Source organism: Staurois parvus, unplaced genomic scaffold (genome assembly GCF_062004578.1).
Source record: "Staurois parvus isolate SC_StPar_1 unplaced genomic scaffold, SC_StPar_1.0 ptg002880l, whole genome shotgun sequence".
Classification (NCBI taxonomy): Eukaryota; Metazoa; Chordata; class Amphibia; order Anura; family Ranidae; genus Staurois; species Staurois parvus.
The window spans coordinates 49,771-77,337 of NW_028320676.1; the positions used below are offsets into that span (position 1 = coordinate 49,771).

General features: G+C 45.9%; 1 protein-coding gene across 1 annotated transcript; it reads left to right on the forward strand.

Annotated features, from left to right (window-relative positions):
- Window positions 1-248: 248 nt before the first annotated feature.
- Window positions 249-18,852, forward strand: LOC149428981 (uncharacterized). Its single transcript, XM_089666866.1, has 7 exons — window positions 249-4,827; window positions 6,881-7,043; window positions 7,125-7,226; window positions 11,975-12,223; window positions 13,874-13,908; window positions 15,471-15,575; window positions 18,616-18,852. The coding sequence occupies exons 1-6, from the start codon at window positions 295-297 to the stop codon at window positions 15,561-15,563; spliced, it is 5,175 nt and encodes a 1,724-aa protein (XP_089522992.1). The 5' UTR covers window positions 249-294; the 3' UTR covers window positions 15,564-15,575; window positions 18,616-18,852.
- Window positions 18,853-27,567: the final 8,715 nt, after the last annotated feature.

The window sequence follows — 27,567 nt, forward strand, 5'->3', positions numbered from 1 at the left end:
GACAGCTTTACTGCGTATGAAAAGCCTAGACTTGTTTGGGGAGGGGTCAGACCCCCCCCCCGGTCAGGTTTGGAAATGGAAGTCTCCCTGATGGGACCCGAGAAGTCTCCTCCACTCCATTCTCTGTCCAAAGCTTTATAAATCGGTATAATCGGCATCTTCACGTTTTTTTTTAATTCGGTTTATTTTTTTCATTCTTTCAGCCTAAAGGCGACTGGAAAGCGAATCTTGAACTCTGCGAATCGGCGAGCTTCCCGTGTCAACCTGGAGGGGCCGACAGCCAAACCCACGGGCATGAAACCGCTTCAGCGAAAGGCCCTGAAGGACATCAAGAATGATCCGGCGCTGAGTTCCGGTCCTCACGGTTCTCTGGCGCCACGGAAAGGACAGATGAGCGACTCGGACGGGGAGACTTCGCAGCTACAAAAACCCAAAGCTAGGAAGGGCAGCGTCCATTTCGAGGGTGAAGTCCACCCGCCAAACGACGCACGAGCCTCGGCCAGCAGGCTGCCGCTTTCTCCGAAAGGTTACTCCGCGTTGAAGGTGTCCTTCTTCTCAGATCCGACATCGGAAAGTGAAAACGAGGAATGCGCCGGCGGGGTCACCCTCGGCTGCGCCAACAAATATTTCAGCACTCCGGTGAGCAATAAAGAACGGGCCAAGAAAAAACTCTCTCCGGTGATGGAGGTGGATATGGAGTCCAACGCGGCGCAAGAAGGCGTCGCCGACAGAGCCTGCCCAATGGATGTGGCGCACAAAAGTCCACCAGGTGGTCAAGCCCCGTTGGGTGGAAGTCCACCAAAGACTCCGCTGTTTAGAAGTTCTTTCGCTATGGAGTGTCAGAGGATAGTAAAGCAGATTAAAGGCTCGGAAAAGGATTCCCGGAGGAGTCCCGGGAAGAGGAAAGCCGAGGAGCTGGATGTGTCCGATATCGACGCCGAACCTCCGCCCTACGACAGCACGCCCTTTAAGTCCTTGCTGGCTTGGGAGGTTTCTCACATGATGTCCTCGCTGGAGAACAGCCCGGTGAACGATGGCGCCTCGCTGTTTGGGGTGAGCCTGTTGGATCTGGAAAGGACGGACATGCAGCTTCAGGACTTCAGCTTTGGCAATCAAAGCGGCAAAGGGCGATCGGCGAATGACTCGGGCGTGGAGGGGATTTCTTATTTCGGGGATAAAGCAGATGGAGAATGTGGTATCAAAAGACAAAAAATGTCTCCACCATCTTACGACAAGACCGATGGGCTGCCCTGCGAGTCAATGGACACCTCCACCGATCACTGCAGGGCCGCTTCTGGAACCCGGCAACGCATCGCCTCCCCCCGTGAAAGAATCACTTCTACAGTAATGGAGGAGCTTGGTGTGTCCAACATAATTATGGAGCTGAAATATGGTGGGGCCAATACTTCACATGAGGGTATCGCACCCCAAGGCCCAGAATGGGAAGATGTAAAGAAGCCGCTTGCCAGCAATACCCAGGATACCGATGAGCCGGCAAATGCCACTCGGCAGTTCCACACGTTGAACACAACGGAGGTGATGGAACCCTCTCAAAGCGTCTGCGATATCACTCAAGAAATTGCTTTGGTGACTAAAGACGATGGAAAAACAAATACCACCATTGAGATAAAAGCTGCGCCACAGACGTCCACCAACGTGACGCAACACACCGTATCTATTCTTGATGAGATGGCTACAGCAGCCAGCACCACTTGGGTGGTGGAGGAAGAGCCGCCATTTTCTGTGGCTATAGCATCAGACATGGTTGTATCCTCAAATGTGGGGGAGTCTCTCGCCAATACTACTCGGGTGATGGTACCATCAACTGCAGATACTACTCAAGAGATTGTATCAAACCATGAAGGTTGTGTCACCAATACCACTCAGGAGATGGTGTCTTACAACGAAGGAGGTATAATCGTATCAAACCGTGGAAGAGGTATAACTAGTACCACTCAGGAGATATCAAATCACAAAGGTTGCATCACCGATACCACTCAGGAGATGGTGTCAAGCCATGACGGTTGCGTCACCGATACCACTCAGGAGATGGTGTCAAGCCATGACGGTTGCATCACCGACACCACTCAGGAGATGGTGTCAAACCATGAAGGTGGTATAGCAGTATCAAGCCATGAAGGTTGTCTTTTTGATATCACTCAGAAGATGGTGTCAAGCCATGATGGTTGTATCACCGATACCACTCAAGAGATGGTGTCAAACCATAAAGGTGGTATAGCAGTATCAAGCCATGAAGGTTGTCATTTTGATACCACTCAGCTGATGGTGTCAAACCATGAAGGTGGTATAGTAGTATCAAGCTATGAATGTTGTATACCTAATACCACTCAGAAGATGGTGGCAAGCCATGATGGTTGTATCAGTGATACCACTCAGGAGATGGTATCAAACCATGAAGGTGGTATAGTAGTATCAAGCCATGAAGGTCGTCTCATCAATACCACTCAGAAGATGGTGTCAAGCCATGAAGGTTGTCTCCTCAATACCACTGAGGAGATGGTATCAAACCATGAAGGTGGTCTAGTAGCATCAAGCCATGAAGGTTGTCTCATCAATACCACTCAGGAAATGGTATCAAACCATGAAGCTGGTATAGTAGTATCAAGCCATGAAGGTTGTCTTTTTGATACCACTCAGGAGATGGTGTCAAACCATGAAGGTGGTATAGTGGTATCAAGCCATGAAGGTCGTCTTATCGATACCACTCAGGAGATGGTGTCAAACCATGAACATGGTATACTAGTATCAAGCCATGAAGGTGGTCTAGTAGCATCAAGCCATGAAGGTTGTCTCATCAATACCACTCAAGAGATGGTGTCAAACCATAAAGCTGGTATAGTAGTATCAAGCCATGAAGGTTGTCTCATCGATACCACTCGGGAGATGGTGTCAAACCATGAAGGTGGTATAGTAGTATCAAGCCATGAAGGTCGTCTCATTGATACCACTCAGGAGATGGTGTCAAACCATGAAGGTGGTATAGTAGTATCAAGCCATGAAGGTTGTCTCATCGATACCACTCAGGAGATGGTGTCAAACCATGAAGGTGGTATAGTAGTATCAAGCCATGAAGGTTGTCTCATCGATACCACTCAGGAGATGGTGTCAAACCATGAAGCTGGTATAGTTGTATCAAGCCATGAAGGTCGTCTCATCGATACCACTCAGGAGATGGTATCAAACCATAAAGGTGGTATAACCAACACCACTCAAGTGAAAGAGGTGGTACCAGATCGTTCTCCAAATATCCAAGATGAAATTCTATCTGTTCATGAGTCCAGCAGGTCTGGGAACACCACTCAAGTTATCAAACCGGTTCCTGATGACTCTGGAAACGGCACACAGAACATTGTTATGGCTCAGGATGAGGGAAACCATAAAGAAACTGCTAACCCCACCGTTCATATGACATCAACTGAGATCACTGCAGAGTCTACCAACCCGTCACATAAGATGATGGAAGCCTGTGCTGGTGCTGCAGAAGACGTTGGCTTTGCACATGTTGGCAACGCTGACCAAACTCAAAGGTGTGATATGGAGTCCAAAGTCTGTTCACCAGATATGCCGGATATAGCGCCAAAGGACATTTCCTCTACATTCGGTGTATTACCTACTACAGGTCATAGTGTTGGGAGCGCCATGATCTCACCGGAAGGCATCGAAGACAACCTCGTGTCTCCAAAAGTTATCCAAACTTCTGTGCCGATCAATGAGAGCAGAAGGTTTCCAGGGTCACCAAAGGACTCGAGAAATATTCCTGTCTACGCTTTCTCTCCTGAGGAAATATCGATCCCCAATGAAGCCGATAATATCAATATCACTCATGCAGATGACCAGATACCTGTATCTGATGTGACCCATGCTGGTCATGGACCTGAAAAGGAGGTAATGATCTCCAATAAAGCCGATAATACCCATATCACTCATGCAGAAGGCCAGATGCCCCCATCTGATGTGACCCATGCAGGTCATGGACCTGAAAAGGAGGTAATGATCCCCAACAACGCCAATGATATCAATCTCACTGGCACAGAAGACCAAACCCCTGTGACCCATGCTGGTAATGGAACACCAGTCAACATGCCTACACAAAGTCAGCCAAATAGCCAAGAAAATTCAGGAAACAATGAAGGAAACGACCATAAAATTGGTGCCTTTGCTTCCTCACCAGATGAAATGCATCCCTCTAAGATGTCCAAGGGTCATTATTTGGCTTCAGAGTCGTGCAGCTTGATCCAGGAGGAGGAGAACGTCCATGACGTCAGCGTCTTCTCAGCAGGATCTCTCTCTTTTGTCACCTCTACACCCATCCCAGGATTAAGCAATTTTCTGTTTCAGAAATCCTGTAAAGATCCCGATCAGCAGGATCCGAATGTGTCCCTAAGCTGCGTGAAGGAGCCGCCCCAAAAGCAGCCAACAGAAGATTGTGTGACCGTGCAGTCTAAGCTCCCAACGGGAGGGAATGGAGGTCCCAAACTGCAAAATAAAGGGGTATCGGGGCTCCCAACCAGTGTACAAGGAACTTTGCTTCCCTCTCAGATGTCTGGTATACCCACGGCACGCCGGTCCCTCGCTTTGTTCCAACATCCCCCAGGACAAAGTCTAGTAAAAGAGCCAACGCTCTCCAAAATCCCACCGAGAGGTATTCCTGGAAGGGGGAGTATTAGACCTCCACTTGCACGGCAAAACTTACCAAGAGCTGGTATTGGGAGCGCAAAGCAGAACATGGAGGGGAAAGTGGGGATCATGGCACCAAGCAGGATTGCTGGAAGCAGCTTCAAGACTCCAAAAGTTGCCACTGCAAAGGTTTGTATTCGTTCTGAGGACGTGTCCACCTTGACTGTTCGTATTGTGCCAGCAGAATGCATGCGGTTCTATGTCCATATTAGTTCTGGACATGTATCAGTAGAGCCAACGTTCATTGGTTACTTAGGTCACGGGTTCTCAACCACCAGGGCGCGGCGAACTGCGGGGCTGGGACCTCACGCCGACTATAGATCCCCAAACCCGCCACAGTGACTTCCAGTTCCCATAGTGCCACCCAACCTCCCTTACTGGGCCACAGTGTCCCTCAGCCCCCACAGTGCTTTCAGCCTCCTGCAGTACCCTCTAGGTTGCTTCAGAGCCTCCAGCCCCCATAGAGCCCTCAGCCTCCATCAAAGTGTCCCACACTGCACCCCATCCCCTTGCAAGTGACTCCTTCCTGCTGTTGAGGGCCCCTTACCCCATAGTGCCTCCGACCTCAAAGTAACCTACAGTGCACCCTTTGCCACTGCAGTACCCCCTAGTTTGCCGCAGAGCCTTCAGCCCCCCATAGTGCCTGCAACAGTTTCCCACAGTGTACCCCAGCCCCTTGCAGCACCCCTAGCTTTCTGCAGATCCTCCAGCTCCCAACCTCCAACAGTGTCCCACAGTGCACCCCAGCCCCCTGCAGTGACCCCTATCTTGCTGTGGAGTCTCAAGGGCCCCATGTTGCCCCCAACGGTAAGCCACAGTGCAGCCCCCTGCAGTGACCCCTAGTTTGCAACAGAGCCTCCAGTTCCCCATAGTACCTCCAACTGTGTCCCACAATGCACCCCAACCCCCTGCAGCCCCCCTAGCTTTCTGTGGATCCTCCAGCTTCCAACCTCCAACAGTGTCCTACAGTGCACCCCAGCCCCCTGCAGTGACCCCTATCTTGCTACGGGGCCTCAAGGGCCCCATATTGCCCCTAAGCTCAAAAAGTAACCCACAGTGCACCCCAACCCCCTGCAGCCCCCCTAGATTTCTGCAGATCCTCCAGCTCCCAACCTCCAACAGTGCACCCCAGCTCCCTGCAGTGACCCCTATCTTGCTGTGGGAGCCTCAAGGGCCCTATATTGCCCCTAAGCTTCAAAAGTAGCCCACAGTGCACCCCAGCCCCCTGCAGTGACCCCTATCTTGCTGTGGGAGCCTCAAGGGCCCTATATTGCCCCTAAGCTTCAAAAGTAGCCCACTGTGCACCACAGCCCCCTGCAGTGCCCCCCTAGCATTCTGCAGATCCTCCAGCTCCCAACCTCCAACAGTGTCCCACACTGCACCCCAGCCCCCTGCAGTGACCCCTATCTTGCTGCGGCAACCTCAAGGGCCCCGTATTGCCCCTAAGCTCCAAAAGTAACCCACAGTGCACCCCAACCCCCTGCAGCCCCCCTAGATTTCTGCAGATCCTCCAGCTCCCAACCTCCAACAGTGCACCCCAGCTCCCTGCAGTGACCCCTATCTTGCTGCAGAGTCTCAAGGGCCCCATATTGCCCCCAACCTCCAACGGTGACCTACAGTGCACCCCAGCCCTCTAGTTAGCAGCAGAGCCTCCAGCCCCCCATAGTGCTGTAAACAGTGTCCCATAGTACACCCCAGCCTTCTGCAGTACCCCCTAGCTTGCAGCAGAGCCTCCAGCTCCCAACCTCCAACAGTGTCCCACACAGGGGCGGACTGACAACTCATGGGGCCCCTGGGCAATAGGGGATTATGGGGCCCAAACTCAAGCCTATGAAAAAGGTACCAGGGGCATGTCATGGGGCCCCCTACTGACCCCGGGCCCTCGGGCAGTGCCCGAGTTTCCAAATGGTCAGTCCGCCGCTGGTCCCACAATGCACCTCAGGCCTCTGCAGCGACCCCCTAGCTTGCAGCAGAGCCACCAACCCCCATAGTGCCCCAACTTCCGACAGTGTGTCAAAGTGCACCCCAGTCCCCACATTGGATGGAAAAAAAAACAGCAGTTGGGCGTTAGTGAAGTTTTGGGCGGGGCTAAATGGCAGTCTACATTTTCTGGGGGTCCCACTTTAGGGTCCTGTATGCTGTACCCAACCAGCTTTCTCCTTTCCTGTTTCTCTGTATAAAGCCCAGGTCTGATGTCCCACCATCGAAGCTCCCCGGGGCCCCATCCTTCGGTAACACCCCCTCACAGATCTGCACGCCGAGCAGCGGAGGGTTGGCAGGAACGCAGAACGTCCACACCGATGTACAAGACCTGGCTTCTGGTGCACCTACAGCGCCATCCACTGGTAAGGAGAATATTGATCCATGTAGGGGAGGTAACGGGAACAAGACTGAAGAATACAATGAAATGTTCGTATCGTCTGCAGGAATCAAATCTTTCCTTCCAAAGATGGGAAATTCCTCTCTACAGCCGCCACTTCCACCGAGCTCCCAAAAGTCCTTGATAAAGCCGAAATCCAACCTGCCAGGTAAGAGAAATGTAGGGGGGGGGTACCTGAATGTGACCTGGTGTTGGCTTCCTGTAATCTTCCGTACAGCAGGGAATGAGGGTCTGCATCGGGAGCCAATGTAGGAAAGGGGGGGGGGGGGGTACCGGAATGTGACTTGGTGTTGGCTTCCTGTAATCCTCTGTACAGCAGGGAATGAGGGTCTGCACCAGGAGCCAATGTAGGAAAGGGGGGAGGGGTACCTGAATGTAACTTGGTGTTGGCTTCCTGTAATCCTCTGTACAGCAGGGAATGAGGGTCTGCATCGGGAGCCAATGTAGGAAAGGGGGGGGGGTACCGGAATGTGACTTGGTGTTGGCTTCCTGTAATCTTCCGTACAGCAGGGAATGAGGGTCTACACCAGGAGCCAATGTAGGAAAAGGGGGGGAGGTACCAGTATGTGACTTGGTGTTGGCTTCCTGTAATCCTCTGTACAGCAGGGAATGAGGGTCTGCATCGGGAGCCAATGTAGGAAGGGGGGGGGGGGGTACCTGAATGTAACTTGGTGTTGGCTTCCTGTAATCCTCTGTACAGCAGGGAATGAGGGTCTGCATCGGGAGCCAATGTAGGAAAGGGGGGAGGGGTACCTGAATGTAACTTGGTGTTGGCTTCCTGTAATCCTCTGTACAGCAGGGAATGAGGGTCTGCATCGGGAGCCAATGTAGGAAAGGGGGGAGGGGTACCTGAATGTAAATTGGTGTTGGCTTCCTGTAATCCTCCATACAGCAGGGAATGAGGGTCTGCATCGGGAGCCAATGTAGGAAAGGGGGGAGGGGTACCTGAATGTAACTTGGTGTTGGCTTCCTGTAATCCTCCGTACAGCAGGGAATGAGGGTCTGCATCGGGAGCCAATGTAGGAAAGGGGGGAGGGGTACCTGAATGTAACTTGGTGTTGGCATCCTGTAATCCTCTGTACAGCAGGGAATAAGGGTCTGCACCGGGAGCCAATGTAGGAAGGGGGGGGGGTACCTGAATGTGACCTGGTGTTGGCTTCCTGTAATCCTCCGTACAGCAGGGAATGAGGGTCTGCACCGGGAGCCAATGTAGGAAGGGGGGTAACTGAATGTAACTTGGTGTTGGCTTCCTGTAATCCTCTGTACAGCAGGGAATGAGGGTCTGCATCGGGAGCCAATGTAGGAAAGGGGGGAGGGGTACCTGAATGTAAATTGGTGTTGGCTTCCTGTAATCCTCTGTACAGCAGGGAATGAGGGTCTGCACCGGGAGCCAATGTAGGAAGGGGGGGGGGTACCTGAATGTGACCTGGTGTTGGCTTCCTGTAATCCTCCGTACAGCAGGGAATGAGGGTCTGGGGATAGGGAGAAGAGCAAGTTTTTATTTGCATAGAGGTCAGAGGTCAGTTGAAAAGTCAGGTCACCAACCTGGCTGGACAGAAATATGAATCCCTTAGGAAGCAAAAAGGTAAAAAGACTCCATTTTATATGGATTTTACTTTTTTTTTCTCTTAAAAGAGTAACTCCACTCTCCACTGTTGAGGAAAAGGAACGGATCCTCGGGGGGGGGGGGGGGGGGAGGGGTCAATATACTGTCACTCAGAAGAAATGTCAGTTTCTTTCCTCATGTCCTGTGCTGACTCTAAATGGGAGGGTCGGGTTCACTGTCAGCACCTGGTGCACTCTGTGTGTGTTCTGATGAGGAAAGCGGCAGGGTCTGCATCCTTCGAGAAGTAATCAACCCTTGCCAAAACGTAAATTCCTATTACATGGGATGCCTAACATCTGCCTTGTATCTTAAGGAAGACTTCTGAGAAAGTCAGTGAGCCAATCGCACGAGCAAGAAATTACTTTTCTGGGGGGGCTTTTCTTTTCACCAGCAAAGTACAAGATGCCTCCAGGTTGCCCTATTACATTGAATTTTTGCTTAATGTCGCTTAAATGGGAAAATTATTAACTTATTATTAATCTTAATATTAGTATAAATAATATCAGTATTAGTAGGAATATTTTTTTATTATTTTGATTATTATTATTACATATTTATTGTAATATTAGTTTTAATAATAATAATAATAATAATCATAATAATAAAAAATATTACTACCAAGACACACAGAATATAACTGGATATAACATTTATAGGGAAAGTTGATCCAGGGAATATCTGATTGCCTCTCGGGGGATCAGGAAGGAATGTTTTCCCCTGCAGGAGCAAATTGGATCGTGCTTTGCTGGGTTTTTTGCCTTCCTCTGGATCAACTGTGGGTGTAGGATTGTAACTTTTTTTTAATGGTTGAACTGGATGGACTTTTGTCTTTTTTTTTTTTTTTTTCAGCCAGACTAACTATGTATACTAATATTATTATTATTATTATTATTATGAACTATGATTATTATTTTTAATATTATTAGTATTACTAATAATAAAATTAGTCATAATAAAAAATATTACTACTAATACTAACTAACATTATTAAGATAATAATTGTTAATAATATTAGTATTAGTAGTAATATTTTTATTATGATTAATTTTATTATTAATATTAATACTAATATTAAAGTAATATTTGTTAATAATAATATATTACTTTTAATATTAAAATTAGTCATAATAAAAAATATTACTACTAATACTAACTAATATTAAGATAATAATTGTTAATATTAGTATTAGTAGTAATATTTTTTATTATGACTTATTTTATTATTAATAGTAAGATTAATATTAGTAGTAATATTTTTATTATGATTAATTTTATTATTATTAATATTAGTAATACTAATAATAGTAGTAATATTTTTTATTATGACTAATTTTATTATTAATAGTAATACTAATATTAAAGTAATAATTGTTAATAATAATATATTACTTTTAATAATAAAATTAGTCATAATGAAAAATATTACTAATATTATTAGTATTACTAATATTAATAATAAAAAAAATTAATCATAATAAAAATATTACTACTAATACTAACTAATATTATTAAGATAATAATTGTTAATAATATTAGTATTAGTAGTAATATTTTTTATTATGATTAATTTTATTATTAATAGTAATACTAATATTAAAGTAATAATTGTTAATAATAATATATTACTTTTAATATTAAAATTAGTCATAATAAAAAATATTACTACTATTATTAGTATTACTAATATTAATAATAAAATACTAATATTTATTATTAATAGTAATACTAATATTAAAGTAATAATTGTTAATAATAATATATTACTTTTAATATTAAAATTAGTCATAATAAAAAATATTACTACTATTATTAGTATTACTAATATTAATAATAAAATACTAATATTTATTATTAATAGTAATACTAATATTAAAGTAATAATTGTTAATAATAATAATAATAATAATAATAATAATATATTACTTTTAATAATAAAATTAGTCATAATAAAAAATATTACTACTATTATTAGTATTACTAATATTAATAATAAAAAAAATTAATCATAATAAAAATATTACTACTAATACTAACTAATATTATTAAGATAATAATTGTTAATAATATTAGTATTAGTAGTAATATTTTTTATTATGACTAATTTTATTAATAGTAATACTAATATTAAAGTAATAATTGTTAATAATAATATATTACTTTTAATAAAATTAGTCATAATAAAAAATATTACTACTAATACTAACTAATATTATTAAGATAATAATTGTTAATAATATTAGTATTACTAGTAATATTTTTTATTATGACTAATTTTATTATTAATAGTAAGGTTAAAATTAATAATAGTTAATATTAGTAGTAATATATTTATTATGATTAATTGTATTATTATTATTATTAGTATTACTAATATTAATAATAATAAAATTAATCATAATAAAAATATTACTACTATTATTAACTATTATTATTAATTTTAATCTTACTATTAATAATAATAATAAAATTAGTCATAATAAAAAAATATTACTAGTAATACTAACTAATTTTATTAAGATAATAATTGTTAATAATAATATTAGTAGTAATATTTTTTATTATGACTAATTTTATTATTAATAGTAATACTAATTTTAAAATAATAATTAATAATAATATTAGTATTACTAGTAATATTTTTTATTATGACTCATTTTATTATTATTAATAGTAAGAATAAAATTAATAATAATATTAGTAGTAATATTTTTTATTATTAATAGTAATACCAATATTAAAATAATAATTAATAATAATATATTACTTTTAATAATAATAAAATTAATCATAATAAAAATATTACTACTAATGTTAACTATTATTATTTTTCTTATTAGTATTACTATTAACTAATTAATTTTATTATTATTAGTAATAGTAATAAAGTTAATAATAATATTGGTAACAATTTAACATTATTTTGAATATTATTACTAATAAATAATATATTTTTAATATTCTTCTTTTTTTTGTTTGTTATCTTTCAATTTTTTTTTTACTTTGTTTTTTTTTAAACTTTATTGCTATCACACAAGCCCCCTGTGATATCCCTGTCCAGGTGACAGGTCCTCTTCCCTAGATATTAGTGGTCTCAGCCCCCCAGTCTCCCCCCCCCCCTTCCCTCAATGCAGAGAATGAAGTACAGATGGAATGAAAGCTGTAAACCTGGAAGAGAAGAATCCTCGTCCTCTCCGGGTTCAGTCATTGCAGGGGGTGGGGGTGGGGAGGGGTGGGGCAGACGAGGGCCCCGCACTGATGACAGTCACTAAGGATGTATTGATCCGTTCCAGGACTCCCGGGGAGGAAAGCGCAGCTTCCTGCATTGGGGTCACAGAGGAGAATTGTCCCGGTGAAAGGAGAAGGCCTTCCTGTCAAGAAACAAGTAAAACCTCCGGTGTCAGCGACACAAGTCCCACCCACTAAAGACTCCGCCTCCAGAGGGGCCACCAAACCGAATATTCCGACATCTCGGACTCAGCCGATGAGGACAGAACCTTCCGGAGAAAGTTCCCACCATCCCCCCCCTGTGTCTGCTATGGGTCAGTGTTCTGTACAGATATATATGATGTATACCAGGGGCCTTCAAACTGCGGCCCAGGGGCCACACGGGGCCCTCTGCTTTTATACAGTATGTGGGGGCACTATCCCCCTCCACTGATCCCAACAGGACATAATTCCCCCACTGACACCAATGATGGGGCACTATCCCCCCTCCCCCACTGACACCAATGATGGGGCACTATTCCCCCTCCCCCACTGACACCAATGATGGGGCACTATCCCCCCTCCCCCACTGACACCAATGATGGGGCACTATCCCCCCTCCCCCACTGACACCAATGATGGGGCACTATCCCCCCTCCCCCACTGACACCAATGATGGGGCACTATCCCCCCTCCCCCACTGACACCAATGATGGGGCACTATCCCTCCTCCCCCACTGACACCAATGATGGGGCACTATCCCCCCTCCCCCACTGACACCAATGATGGGGCACTATCCCCCCTCCCCCACTGACACCAATGATGGGGCACTATTCCTCCCACTGACACCAATGATGGGGCACTATCCCCCCTCCCCCACTGACACCAATGATGGGACACTATTCCTCCCACTGACACCAATGATGGGGCACTATTCCTCCCACTGACACCAATGATGGGGCACTATTCCTCCCACTGACACCAATGATGGGGCACTATTCCTCCCACTGACACCAATGATGGGACACTATTCCTCCCACTGACACCAATGATGGGGCACTATTCCCCCCACTGACACCAATGATGGGGCACTATTCCCCCCACTGACACCAATGATGGGGCACTATTCCTCCCACTGACACCAATGATGGGGCGCTATTCCTCCCACTGATACCAATGATGGGGCGCTATTCCTCCCACTGATACCAATGATGGGGCGCTATTCCCCCCACTGACACCAATGATGGGGCACTATTCCTCCCACTGACACCAATGATGGGGCACTATTCCTCCCACTGACACCAATGATGGGGCACTATTCCTCCCACTGACACCAATGATGGGGCACTATTCCTCCCACTGATACCAATGATGGGGCACTATTCCTCCCACTGATACCAATGATGGGGTATTATTCCTCCCACTGACACCAATGATGGGGCACTATTCCTCCCACTGACACCAATGATGGGGCACTATTCCTCCCACTGACACCAATGATGGGACACTATTCCTCCCACTGACACCAATGATGGGGCACTATTCCTCCCACTGACACCAATGATGGGGCACTATTCCTCCCACTGACACCAAAAGTCTGAAAGGTCCGTAAACTGGCCCTTTTGTTTAGAACATTTGGGGGCCCCGGATCTGCACCGTCACAATGTAACAATACATCTCACTGACAATCCAATAGAAGATGGCGGGAAATCTCCTTCCATGCTGGGAGTGCTGCCTGTCTGCTGGGCATCTCTTTCCACCACTTCCTGGATTCCCAGCATGCTTTGCAGCTCCTCCTCCATGTCTAAGGACTACATGTCCCATGGTACCTTGCTGATTCCTGTACTGATTCCGCCTCCTGAAGCTCCTCCTCTCAGAAGGCGGGCTCTGTGAAATGTGTGACACAGCAGTTCCTGCTCCCTGACCCCAGACACGCCTCCAGCATTTCCCATCCCTGGAACTGATGTTTGTTTTCCTCCCCCAGATACGGCGGAAGCTGCGAGTTGCTGCAATCTGCAGGTGAGTGTCGGTGAGACGTGGGGTCAGTTGTATTATAACCCCGGGGTGGGGGGAGGGGAGAACAATTATAAGGATCTGCCCCGCCCCCAATATCACCAAATCCCACCAAAATGCCTAATCTGGCTCCTCCCCTTCAGTCTTGCCCAGGCGGGCCGGCTCCTCCCCCTTCAGTCTAGCCCAGGCGTGGCGGCTCCTCCCCCTTCAGTCTAGCCCAGGCGTGGCAGCTCCTCCCCCTTCGGTCTAGCCCAGGCGTGGCGGCTCCTCCCCTTTCAGTCTAGCCCAGGCGTGGCGGCTCCTCCCCCTTCTTTCTTGTCCAGGCGTGGCGGCTCCTCCCCCTTCTTTCTTGTCCAGGCGTGCTGGCTCCTCCCCCTTCTTTCTTGTCCAGGCTCGCCGGCTCCTCCCCCTTCTTTCTTGTCCAGGCACGCCAGCTCCTCCCCCTTCAGTCTTGTGCAGGCGCACCAGCTCCTCCCCCTTCAGTCTTGCCCAGGCGAGCCAGCTCCTCCCCCCTTCAGTCTTGCCCAGGTGCGCCGGTTCCTCCCCTTCAGTCTAGCCCAGGCTTGGCGGCTCCTCCCCCTTCAGTTTAGCCCAGGCGCGCCGGCTCCTCCCCTTTCAGTCTTGCCCAGGCGTGCTGGCTGCTCCCCCTTCTTTCTTGTCCAGGCGTGCCGGCTCCTCCCCCTTCTTGTCCAGGCGCGCCAGCTCCTCCCCCTTCTTTCTTGTCCAGGCGCGCCAGCTCCTCCCCCTTCTTTCTTGTCCAGGCGCGCCAGCTCCTCCCCCTTCTTTCTTGTCCAGGCGCGCCAGCTCCTCCCCCTTCTTTCTTGTCCAGGCGCGCCAGCTCCTCCCCCTTCAGTCTTGCCCAGGCGCACCGGCTCCTGATGAGGAGGGTCTGGCTACTGGGCAAGACTGAAGGGGAGGAGCCGGCGCACCTGGGCAAGTCTGAAGGGGAGGATCGGGCGCACCTGGGCAAGTCTGAAGGGGAGGATCGGGCGCAGCTGGGCAAGGCTGAAGGGGAGGAGCCGGCGCACCTGGGCGAAGCTGAAGGGGAGGAGCCGGCGCACCTGGGCAAGGTTGAAGGGGAGGGGCCGGCTCACCTGAGCAAGGTTGAAGGGGAGGGGCCGGCTCACCTGGGCAAGGTTGAAGGGGAGGGGCCGGCACACCTGGGCAAGGTTGAAGGGGAGGGGCCGGCACACCTGGGCAAGGTTGAAGGGGAGGGGCCGGCACACCTGGGCAGGGCTGAAGGGGTTTGGAGGGGGATATAAGAGTGAAGGGAAGGCTGGATGGGGGGATTTAACTACAGCAAAGAATACTCGGGTCTCCTCTGTCAGTCAGGACTGTGCTGTGTGGCAGAGCTGTGTAAATCTCAGGACTGGATGGGCAGCAATACAATCCTATGGCAGCTAAAGCAGCTCTGCTGTCTGTATTTCCTGTGGATTTAGTGATTTGCCCGGAATTCAGATTTCATCTTTTCTGTGCAGAGAACTGAAGATGGGAAATGTGTGATGGTAACATTCATATGTCTCTCTTCACCCCACCCCCACCCCCCCCCCCTCCCCCACCCCCCCCAGACCTGCAGCTGCTGCCACAGATGTTACCAGAAGTACCAGAACCTTCTTCAGGAGATGGAAGACCTCCGGAGGAAACTCGCTGAGAAGAGCTGAATGTCTACAAAGGTCATGGGGGCGCCATGTAGCCACAGTCATTGTTAGAGGGTCTGAGGGGGGGGGGGCTTGGATTAGAGAGGCCAGAGAGGGGCGTTCTGGAGGCGGGAGTCCTCTTGGGGCCAAAGGGTACTTTTTGGGGTAGAGGGATCGGCTTGGTCTTTTCTGGGGGTAGAAGGGCCAGAGGATCCTTTTGTGGTGGTAGAGGATCCCTTTTTTTTTTTTTTTTTTTTTTTTGGTGTAGAGGGATCGGGTTTGTCTTTTCTGGGGGTAGAGGGCCCAGAGGAGCCTTTTTTGGGGTAGAGGGATCGCGTTGTTTTTTTTGTGAGGGTAGAGTGATTGGGTTGGTCTTTTGCGGGGGTAGAGGGGCCAAGAGGAGCCTTTTTTGGGGGTAGAGGGATCGGGTTGGTCTTTTGTGGGGGTAGAGGGGCCAAGAGGAGCCTTTTTTTGGGGTAGAGGGATCGGGTTGGTCTTTTGTGGGGGTAGAGGGCCCAGAGGAGCCTTTTTTTTGGGGTAGAGGGATCGGGTTGTTTTTTTTGTGAGGGTAGAGGGGATCGGGTTGGCCTTTTGTGGGGGTAGAGGGGCCAAGAGGAGCCTTTTTTGGGGGTAGAGGGAATCGGGTTGGTCTTTTGTGGGGGTAGAGGGGCCAAGAGAAGCGTTTTTTGGAGGGTAGAGGGATCGGGTTGGTCTTTTGTGGGGGTAGAGGGGCCAAGAGGAGCCTTTTTTGGGGGTAGAGGGATCAGGTTGTTCTTTTGTGGGCGTAGAGGGGCCAGAGGAGCCTTTTTTTGGGGTAGAGGGATCGGGTTGGTCTTTTGTGGGGGTAGAGGGGCCAGAGGTGCCTTTTTTGGGGGTACAGTGATCTGGTTGGTCTTTTGTGGGGGTAGAGGGGCCAAGAGGAGCCTTTTTTGGGGGTAGAGGGATCGGGTTGGTCTTTTCTGGGGGTAGAGGGCCCAGAGGAGCCTTTTTTGGGGTAGAGGGATCAGGTTGTTCTTTTGTGGGGGTAGAGGGGCCAGAATGGCCTTTTTTGGGGGTAGAGTGATTGGGTTGGTCTTTTGCGGGGGTAGAGGGGCCAAGAGGAGCCTTTTTTGGGGGTAGAGGGATCGGGTTGGTCTTTTGTGGGGGTAGAGGGGCCAAGAGGAGCCTTTTTTTGGGGTAGAGGGATCGGGTTGGTCTTTTGTGGGGGTAGAGGGCCCAGAGGAGCCTTTTTTTGGGGTAGAGGGATCGCGTTGTTTATTTTGTGAGGGTAGAGGGGATCGGGTTGGCCTTTTGTGGGGGCATAGGGGCCCAAAGGAGCCTTTTTCGGGGTAGAGGGATCAGGTTGTTCTTTTGTGGGGGTAGAGGGGCGAAGAGGAGCCTTTTTTGGGGGTAGAGGGATCGGGTTGGTCTTTTGTGGGGGTAGAGGGGCCAAGAGGAGCGTTTTTTGGAGGGTAGAGGGATCAGGTTGGTCTTTTGTGGGGGTATAGGGGCCAAGAGGAGCCTTTTGGGGGTAGAGGGATCGGGTTGGTCTTTTGTGGGGGTAGAGGGGCCAGAGGAGCCTTTTGGGGGTAGAGGGATCGGGTTGGTCTTTTGTGGGGGTATAGGGGCCAAGAGGAGCCTTTTGGGGGTAGAGGGATCGGGTTGGTCTTTTGTGGGGGTAGAGGGGCCAAGAGGAGCCTTTTTTGGGGGTAGAGGGATCGGGTTGGTCTTTTGTGGGGGTAGAGGGGCCAGAGGAGCCTTTTTTTTGAGGTAGAGGGATCGGGTTGGTCTGTTGTGGGGGTAGAGGGCCCAGAGGAGCCTTTTTTGGGGGTACAGTGATCGGGTTGGTCTTTTGTGGTGGTAGAGGATCCTTTTTTTTTTTTTTTTTTTGGTGTAGAGGGATTGGGTTGGTCTTTTCTGGGGGTAGAGGGGCCCAGAGGAGCCTTTTTTGGGGTAGAGGGATCACATTGTTTTTTTTGTGAGGGTAGAGGGGATCGGGTTGGCCTTTTGTGGGGCACAGGGGCCCAAAGGAGCCTTTTTTGGGGTAGAGGGATCAGGTTGTTCTTTTGTGGGGGTAGAGGGGCCAGAGGTGCCTTTTTTGGGGGTAGAGTGATCGGGTTGGTCTTTTGTGGGGGTAGAGGGGCCAAGAGGAGCCTTTTTTGGGGTAGAGGGATCGGGTTGGTCTTTTGTGGGGGTAGAGGGGCCAAGAGGAGCCTTTTTTTGGGGTAGAGGGATCGGGTTGGTCTTTTGTGGGGGTAGAGGGCCCAGAGGAGCCTTTTTTTTGGGGTAGAGGGATCGCGTTGTTTTTTTGTGAGGGTAGAGAAGATCGGGTTGGCCTTTTGTGGGGGTAGAGGGGCCAAGAGGAGCCTTTTTTGGGGGTAGAGGGAATCGGGTTGGTCTTTTGTGGGGGTAGAGGGGCCAAGAGGAGCCTTTTTTGGGGGTAGAGGGATCGGGTTGGTCTTTTGTGGGGGTAGAGGGGCCAAGAGGAGCGTTTTTTGGAGGGTAGAGGGATCGGGTTGGTCTTTTGTGTAGGTAGAGGGGCCAGAGGAGCCTTTTGGGGGTAGAGGGATCGGGTTGGTCTTTTGTGGGGGTAGAGGGGCCAAGAGGAGCCTTTTTTGGGGTAGAGGGATCGGGTTGTTCTTTTGTGGGGGTAGAGGGGCCAAGAGGAGCCTTTTTTGGGGGTACAGTGATCGGGTTGGTCTTTTGTGGTGGTAGAGGATCCTTTTTTTTTTTTTTTTTTTTTTTTTTTTTTTGGTGTAGAGGGATTGGGTTGGTCTTTTCTGGGGGTAGAGGGGCCCAGAGGAGCCTTTTTTGGGGTAGAGGGATCGGGTTGGTCTTTTGTGGGGGTAGAGAGACAAGAGGAGCCTTTTGGGGTGGGGGGATCAGGTTGTTCTTTTGTGGGGGTAGAGGGCCCAGAGGAGCCTTTTTTGGGGTAGAGGGATCGGGTTGGTCTTCTGTGGGGGTAGAGGAGCCTTGTGGGGTAGAAGGACAGCCTTTTCAACAAATGTAAAATGTAAAAATTAAATTGCTGTTTTTGAAATGTAAAAGCTTTGATATTGATCATCTATTGATAAATGTCACATGATTGCCCCTTCAGGCGCAGTGCACCATGGGAATGACGGCTGACCACACTGTATGAAGGATCTGGCGGGAGAGCCGGCACTGAAGGGAATGCTCAGGAATACAATGGAAGCTGCTGCGCTCTCTGCACTGCGGGGAATGTTCTAGAAGTATCACATGTACATTCTATATTGTCTGTATATCTTCTGTATACAAATGTTACGTCTTATTATTATTTTTATGTAATTTATAAATAAAGTGTTTGCGGAATGTATACATATCCATTGTAACTATATGATTGCTTTACCTCTTCTGTCCCTTCTCCCCTGAGCTGATGGGGGAGGGGCCTATGTCGGAGGGAAGTGATGTCATTTTTTCCCCCCCTTTTACAAGAAGTAGCCTGCAGCAACTGCTTTCATTTTTCCCCCCCATCATCTGGGTGTGTATTAGGGAGGTTACACCTCCACACTATTCCTCCTCCTTTCTATACGACCCTAATACTGGGGCTGAGCAGCCATTGGGCCAGTGCTTCGGATATTTCATTAGAGGGTCCCCCACTAATCCCCCTGTCACAGGGTGACAACACTGTTCAGTCTGCAGTGAAATTGCAAAGCGACGTTGTCACCCTGTGAACAGGGGGAGTCTTGGATGGACCTGTAGTTTCAAATGGAATTTTTGTAGGTAGAGTTGGAGTTTGGCCTTCATTTGTTGGACACTTAACTACTTCAGTACCGGCCTATTACACCCAACCCCCACACTATCCACTGTACAAATCTATAATCGAAGGTTCTGAGCGCATTTTACTTCATGCCTTAAAGCCTAACCCTACGTGTAATGTCCCTTGAAATTGTCCAGTCGGGCCAAGCTGGCCATACAAACTATTGTACAACAGATGCACTTGCTGGGTGTGCTGTATACAGTGTATGTAGCCTCAGATACAGTATACACGGCTGTTTTCCTGCAGCGGGACGGGGACTTCCCATCCTTCTCCCAGAACTAGAGTTGGTCTGTGCACAGGTGATATAAAGATCAAACATTCTGAGCGCATTTTACCACATGCCTTAAAGCCTAACCCTATGTATAATGTCCCATGAAATTGTCCAATCAGGCCAAGCTGGCCCATACAAACTATTCAACAGATGCACTTCCTGGGTGTGCTGTATACAGTGTATGTAGCCTCAGATACAGTATACAGGTATGTTTTCCTGCAGCGGAACGGGGACTTCCCATCCTCCCGGAACTAGAGTTGGGCTGAGCACAGGTGATATAAAAATCTATAATCAAACATTCTGAGCGCATTTTACCACATGCCTTAAAGCCTAACCCTATGTATAATACACAGCTGTTTTCCTGCAACAGGGACTTCCTATCATTCTCGCAGAACTAGAGTTGGGTCTGTGTACAGGTGATATAAAAATCTGTGATCGAAGGTTCTGAGCGCATTTTACTTCATGCCTTAAAGCCTATCCCTACGTGTAATGTCCCATGAAATTGTCCAGTCGGGCCAAGCTGGCCATTCAAACTATTGTACAACAGATGCACTTGCTGGGTGTGCTGTATACAGTGTATGTAGCCTCAGATACAGTATACACGGCTGTTTTCCTGAAGCGGGACGGGGACTTCCCATCCTTCTCCCGGAACTAGAGTTGGGCTGAGCACAGGTGATATAAAAATCTATAATCAAACATTCTGAGCGCATTTTACCACATGCCTTTAAGCCTAACCCTACGTGTAATACACAGCTGTTTTCCTGCAACAGGGACTTCCTATCATTCTCGCAGAATTAGAGTTGGGTCTGTGTACAGGTGATATAAAAATCTGTGATCGAAGGTTCTAAGCGCATTTTACTTCATGCCTTAAAGCCTAACCCTACGTGTAATGTCCCATGAAATTGTCCTGTCGGGCCAAGCTGGCCATTCAAACTATTGTACAACAGATGCACTTGCTGGGTGTGCTGTATACAGTGTATGTAGCCTCAGATACAGTATACGCGGTTGTTTTCCTGCAGCAGGACGGGGACTTCCCATCTTTCTCCTGGGGCTAGAGTCGGGCTGAGCACAGATTTCTGTGGACCAAAGAAAGTGTGCCATGGTGCCACATTGATTGGTGGGCACGGTATAAGGTGGGCGTTCTTGGGGGACATGGTCTATGGTGATGCAGTAGGCCGTACATGGAGTGTGCTGGTGTCCACATGGAGTTTGGGGGAAGCAAAGAACTGCCGACCGTTCCTGTTCTATGGATTCCATTCAGATGACAGTTGAGGGAAGTCTTGTGACCGTGAAAACCGAGTTCTAGATGATGTCTGGCTGACCGTGACTGCGCTGTCCTACTCTAGAAATCTAGTATCTCTGTAGGTAACTGTTGTCACCAGGACAGGAAGTGAGGGGAAATCTCCCTAATGAGGTCCCGCCCCCACTCTATCCAAAAGTGCGACACGTTCGCTTTCATAAATTTTGTTTGAAATTTTTCTTTCACCGCTAATAATTACTCAGAATGGCCGGCCTCTGCTCTCTAAGGCCCGCCCCCGCAGAGCAGTGTAAATCAATGTAGCAGGACAACCATTTATTAGTGTATTATTGTTGCTATAGCAACATCTGTGCAGACCGTTGCACACGGCGAGGATTTGGCGTCTGCAGCGTCTAAAGATTCTGGTGGAACGTTTTCATTTCTTCCTCCTACTACACAATAATATAAATGTTTTCCCACCACTCATCTACACTCCATGTTGGACTTGTATACCTCTTTCCTCTCTGGGGACCCAGAATTTGGAGATTGTGTTGGCCGGGAATCGAACCCGAGTCCACTGCTTGGAAAACAGGTGTGCTAACCACTGCACCACCAGCACTAGGTAGCATGTCTTTGGAGTGTAGGAGGAAACTGCAGTACCCAGAGGAAACCCACGCAAGCACAGGGAGAACATACAAACTCCATGCAGGTAGTGTCCTGTTCAGGATTTGAACCAAGGACACCGGTGCTGCAAAGCTAACCACTAAGCCTCTGTGCTGCCTATATTTGGCCTCTGTTCTCTAAGGCCCGCCCCCGCTGAGCAGGGTAAATACACTCAAAGCGTTTAGGAGGTGGAGGATATCCAATAGAACGCAGAGATGAAGCTTTCAGCTCTCCATTATGACATGGAGGGGTTCGTTGACATTGTCCATGTTCTTTCCTACGTTGAATGTCCTGTCTGTGAACATGCAGAGAACTCTTCATCTGAGACATTGATCGGTGGAACAGCGATGTATAATCCACTTGCAGCTCATGTCTTGTGATGGTGAAGGTCTCTTTGGTGATTTCCAACCCTGACCCATAGACATCTCCATGAAGGATGTCTCCGGCTGGAAGAGTTCTCAGTTCCTCTGCAGAAAAAGCTGGAAAGACTCCTCTGGCCTCTGAAGCCAAGAAGAGTTCCTTCCTTCCTCCCAAACCTCAATCTCCAAGGCTAGGGGCCCAGTTCAGTCACAAGCCTGATGCAAGTACAGGGAGAATATACAAACTCCATGCAGATGGTGTCTTGGTCAGGATTTGAACCAAGGACCCCAGTGCTGCAAGGCTAACCACTAGCTAGCCTCTGTGCTTCCCATATTTGGCCTCTGTTCTCTAAGGCCGGCCCCCCGCTGAGCAGCTCATGTCTTGTGATGGCGAATGGTGAAGGTCTCTTTGGTGATTTCCAACCCTGACCCATAGACATCTCCATGAAGAACGTCCATATTTGGCTTCTGTTCTCTAAGGCCGGCCCCCGCTGAGCAGCTCATGTCTTCTGATGGCGAATGGTGAAGGTCTCTTTGGTGATTTCCAACCCTGACCCATAGACATCTCCATGAAGGACGTCCCCGGCAGTGAGAGTTTTGTTTTCCCTAACAGAAAAAGCCTAAAAAAAGCTGGAAAGACTCCTCCAGCCTTTGAAGCCAAGAAGAGTTTTGGTTCCTCCCAGGCTTCAACCTCCAGGACCAGACCTAAGCCAGGGGCCCGGTTCAGTTACAAGCCTGATGCAAGCACAGGGAGAATATACAAACTCCATGCAGATAGTGTCTTGGTCAGGATTTGAACCAAGGACCCCAGTGCTGCAAGGCTAACCACTTAGCCTCTGTACTGCCCATATTTGGCCTCTGTTCTCTAAGGCCGGCCCCCGCTGAGCAGCTCATGTCTTCTGATGGTGAATGGTGAAGGTCTCTTTGGTGATTTCCAACCTTGACCCATAGACATCTCCATGAAGGACGTCCATATTTGGCCTCTGTTCTCTAAGGCCGGCCCCCGCTGAGCAGCTCATGTCTTCTGATGGCGAATGGTGAAGGTCTCTTTGGTGATTTCCAACCCTGACCCATAGACATCTCCATGAAGGACGTCCTTGGTGGGAAGAGTTTTCAATTCCCCAACAGAAAAAACTGGAAGGACTCCTCCGGCCTCTGAAGCCAAGAATAGTTCCTTCCTTCCTCCCAGGCTTCAACCTCCAAGACCAAACCTAAGCCAGGGGCCCGATTCAGTCACAAGCCTGGGGCCCCCAAACCTCCCATACCTGCAGACTGGTCCTCTTAAACATCCTAGAAGGAGTTCCCCATTTCCCTAAGTGGGGGGACATCTGTTGGCTGTTGCGGTACCTGGTCAGCAGGCATCTCAGAGGCTCGGGTAAGTGACGTGGTGTCCAGGGGCAACAAGCTGGAGTTCTGCTCTTCTCCCCCTAACCACCCTCCCCCGCTGTGTGTTGTCCCGCCTCCCTGTGTCCCCACACAGACTATGGTCTTCCATGCTGCTAGTAGGTTCGCTAGTCTGTGCGGGGACACAGGGAGGCGGGACAACACAAAGCGGGGGTTGGAGCTTCACCACCTCCAGCAGGGGGCGCCGTGCTCTGTCCTCTTATTGGACGGAGGGTTGCAGAGGGGGATCAGTACATATGGGAGGAGCTTCACCACCTCCAGCAGGGGGCGCCGTGCTCTGTCCTCTTATTGGACGGAGGGTTGCAGAGGGGGATCAGTACATATGGGAGGAGCTTCACCACCTCCAGCAGGGGGCGCCGTGCTCTGTCCTCTTATTGGACGGAGGGTTGCAGAGGGGGATCAGTACATATGGGAGGAGCTTCACCACCTCCAGCAGGGGGCGCCGTGCTCTGTCCTCTTATTGGACGGAGGGTTGCAGAGGGGGATCAGTACATATGGGAGGAGCTTCACCACCTCCAGCAGGGGGCGCCGTGCTCTGTCCTTTTATTGGACGGAGGGTTGCAGAGGGGGATCAGTATATATGGGAGGAGAAGACCAGCAGCAATGAGATGCAACAAGGGAGGTAAAAACAAGGATTACTGGAAATGACGGTCTATGATACTCAGTGTACAGGGCAAAGTAAATGTCATCTATGGAGGAACACAGGCGATGGGGCAATCTGATATTTGTCCAGCAGGTGGTGGTAGAGTTCTATGAGTATGCTGCGGTTTTTTTTTTAAATCTGATTGGACAGATCGACCTGTTTTATCGATGGATTTTTAAGGGATTTTTAAGAATAATGCGTGTCCCGTTATCGCCCCCCCCCCTCCCCCCCAAGACTCTCATGCGGGAAGTTGAGGTCGTTCTACTTTTATATTTATAACTGAAATGAGGAAATGTTGCGCTGATCTCCTGCCACCTCTTTGCAGCCACTTCCCGTCTCCATTGCCCCCCCCCCCCCCATGGCATTTCTCAGGGTTGGGTCTCCTGATGGTGACAACCGTGGACCATGTCTGTGTCCTGTGTGCTGAAATGGTCACTTGCAGTCTCCATTGGAAGCCCATGTGATCGGGTGACAACCCAGGGGCCCATTAGGGAGAGCGTTGTCACCCTGTAACAGGAAGTGACCTTCATGGCAGGATCGCCGGGGATCATTTTAGTGAAAGCATTAGTTATTATGGAAGGATCGAACTACTCTGATGAAGGCCTCGTTCACGCCGTACGTGCGGAAAAACTGATGGAAACTGAAAAAAAATTGTTTTTTTTTTACAAAAACAGTAAAAAAAAAAATGCAAAATTCTGTTATAAATTTTTTTCTTAAATATTTTAAAAAAATGAGATTTTTTTTACACCTTGCAGATTCCTGAGCAGAAAACAAAACTGCACATGAAAACTGACGTCTCAGCATCGTGGTGTGAATGAGCCTGAAAGAATTAAATTTTTTTTAAAAAACAGTAAAAAAAGATAAAAAAAATTAAAAAAAACAGTAAAAAAAAATTTAAATTTTGTTAAAATTTTTAAAAAATATTTTAAAAAAATTAGATGTTTTTTACACCTTGCAAATTCCTGCGCAGAACAAAAAACTGCACATGACCCCAGTGCTGCGGTGTGAACAGGGCACATAGAGAACAATTGGTTTTAATGTGCCCTTGCAGATCGTGTGCAGAAAAACTGACGTCTTGGCACCGTGGTGTGAATGAGCCCGAAAGAATTAAAAAAATTAAAAAAACAGTAAAAAAAAAAACAGTTAAAAAAAATTAAAAAATACAAAATTCTGGTATAAATTTTTTTCTTAAATATTTAAAAAAAATGAGATTTTTTTTACACCTTGCAAATTCCTGCACAGAAAAAAAATCAGCACATGAAAACTGACGTCTCAGCATCGTGGTGTGAATGAGCCTGAAAGAATTAAAAAAAATAAAAAAACAGTAAAAAAAAATATAAAAAAACAGTAAAAAAAAAAATTTTGTTAAAATTTTTTTCTTAAATCTTTAAAAAAAGTGAGTTTTTTTTACACCTTGCAAATTCCTGCACAGAAAAAAAATCTGCATGTGACCCCAGTGCTGTGGTGTGAACAGGGCACATAGAGAACAATTGGTTTTAATGTGCCCTTGCAAAAACTGACGTCTCGGCACCGTGGTGTGAATGAGCCCGAAAGTATTAAAAAAATTTAAAAAACAGTAAAAAAAAACAGTAAAAAAAATTAAAAAACAGTAAAAAAAATATAAACAGTAAAAAAAAATGTAAATTTTGTTAAAATTTTTTTTTTTAATCTTTAAAATAAATGAGATTTTTTTTACACCTTGCAAATTCCTGCGCAGAAAAAAAATTTGCGGTGTGAACAGGGCACATAGAAAACAATTGTTTTTATTTTGCCCTTGCAGAACACGTGCAGAAAAACTGACGTCTCGGCACCATGGTGTGAATGAGCCCGAAAGTATTAAAAAATTAAAAAAAACAGTAAAAAAAAATTAAAAAACAGTAAAAAAAAATAAAAAAAACTAAAAAAAACAGTAAAAAAAAAATTAAAATTTTGTTAAAATTTTTTAAAAATATTTTTAAAAAATTAGATGTTTTTTACACCTTGCAAATTCCTGCACAGAAAAAAAATCTGCACATGAAAACTGACGTCTCAGCATCGTGGTGTGAATGAGCCCGAAAGTATTAAAAAAATTAAAAAAACAGTAAAAAAAACAGTAAAAAAAATTAAAAAACAGTAAAAAAAAATATAAACAGTAAAAAAAAATGTAAATTTTGTTAAAATTTTTTTTTTTAATCTTTAAAATAAATGAGATTTTTTTTACACCTTGCAAATTCCTGCGCAGAAAAAAAATTTGCGGTGTGAACAGGGCACATAGAAAACAATTGTTTTTATTTTGCCCTTGCAGAACACGTGCAGAAAAACTGACGTCTCGGCACCATGGTGTGAATGAGCCCGAAAGTATTAAAAAATTAAAAAAAACAGTAAAAAAAAATTAAAAAACAGTAAAAAAAAATAAAAAAAACTAAAAAAAACAGTAAAAAAAAAATTAAAATTTTGTTAAAATTTTTTAAAAATATTTTTAAAAAATTAGATGTTTTTTACACCTTGCAAATTCCTGCACAGAAAAAAAATCTGCACATGAAAACTGACGTCTCAGCATCGTGGTGTGAATGAGCCCGAAAGTATTAAAAAAATTAAAAAAACAGTAAAAAAAACAGTAAAAAAAATTAAAAAACAGTAAAAAAAAATATAAACAGTAAAAAAAAATGTAAATTTTGTTAAAATTTTTTTTTTTAATCTTTAAAATAAATGAGATTTTTTTTACACCTTGCAAATTCCTGCGCAGAAAAAAAATTTGCGGTGTGAACAGGGCACATAGAAAACAATTGTTTTTATTTTGCCCTTGCAGAACACGTGCAGAAAAACTGACGTCTCGGCACCATGGTGTGAATGAGCCCGAAAGTATTAAAAAATTTAAAAAAACAGTAAAAAAAAATTAAAAAACGGTAAAAAAAAATTAAAAAAACTAAAAAAAACAGTAAAAAAAAAATTAAAATTTTGTTAAAATTTTTTAAAAATATTTTTAAAAAATTAGATGCAAATTGCAAATTCCTTGCAAATTCCTGCACAGAAAAAAAATCTGCACATGAAAACTGACGTCTCAGCATCGTGGTGTGAATGAGCCTGAAAGAATTAAAAATTTTTAAAAAAACAGTAAAAAAAAAACCAGTTAAAAAAAATTAAAAAATACAAAATTCTGTTATAAATTTTTTTCTTAAATATTTAAAAAAAGCAAGATTTTTTTTACACCTTGCAGATTCCTGCGCAGAAAAAAAAATCTGCACATGACCCCAGTGCTGCGGTGTGAACGGGGCACTTAGAGGACAATTAGTTTTATTTTGCCCTTGCAGAACACGTGCAGGAAAACTGACGTCTCGGCACCGTGGTGTGAATGAGCCCGAAAGTATTTAATTTTTTTTAAAAAACTGTAAAAAAAAAATAAAAAAAACAGTAAAAAAAATTAAAAATTCTGTTAAATATTATAAAAAAATTAGATTTTTTTTCCACATTGCAGATTCCTGCGCAGAAAAAAAACGTCTGACGTCTCGGCACCATGGTGTGAATGAGCCCGAAAGTATTAAAAAAATTAAAAAAAAAAGTAAAAAAAATAAAAAAACAGTAAAAAAATAAAATAAAAAATTCTGTTAAAATTTTTTATTTTAAATCTTTAAAAAATTAGATTTTTTTTTACACCTCACAGATCGCGTGCAGAAAAACTGACGTCTCGGCATCATGGTTTGAATGAGCCTGAAAG

What these genes read in the sequence shown, in the direction of transcription:
- LOC149428981 (XM_089666866.1), top strand. Translation starts at nt 295, where the DNA reads ATGAAACCGCTTCAGCGAAAGGCCCTGAAGGACATCAAGAATGATCCG. An exon ending in CAAAAGTTGCCACTGCAAAG is followed by an intron (nt 4,828 to 6,880) that starts GTTTGTATTCGT and finishes CTCTGTATAAAG; the next exon opens with CCCAGGTCTGATGTCCCACC. An exon ending in CCCCCCTGTGTCTGCTATGG is followed by an intron (nt 12,224 to 13,873) that starts GTCAGTGTTCTG and finishes TTCCTCCCCCAG; the next exon opens with ATACGGCGGAAGCTGCGAGT.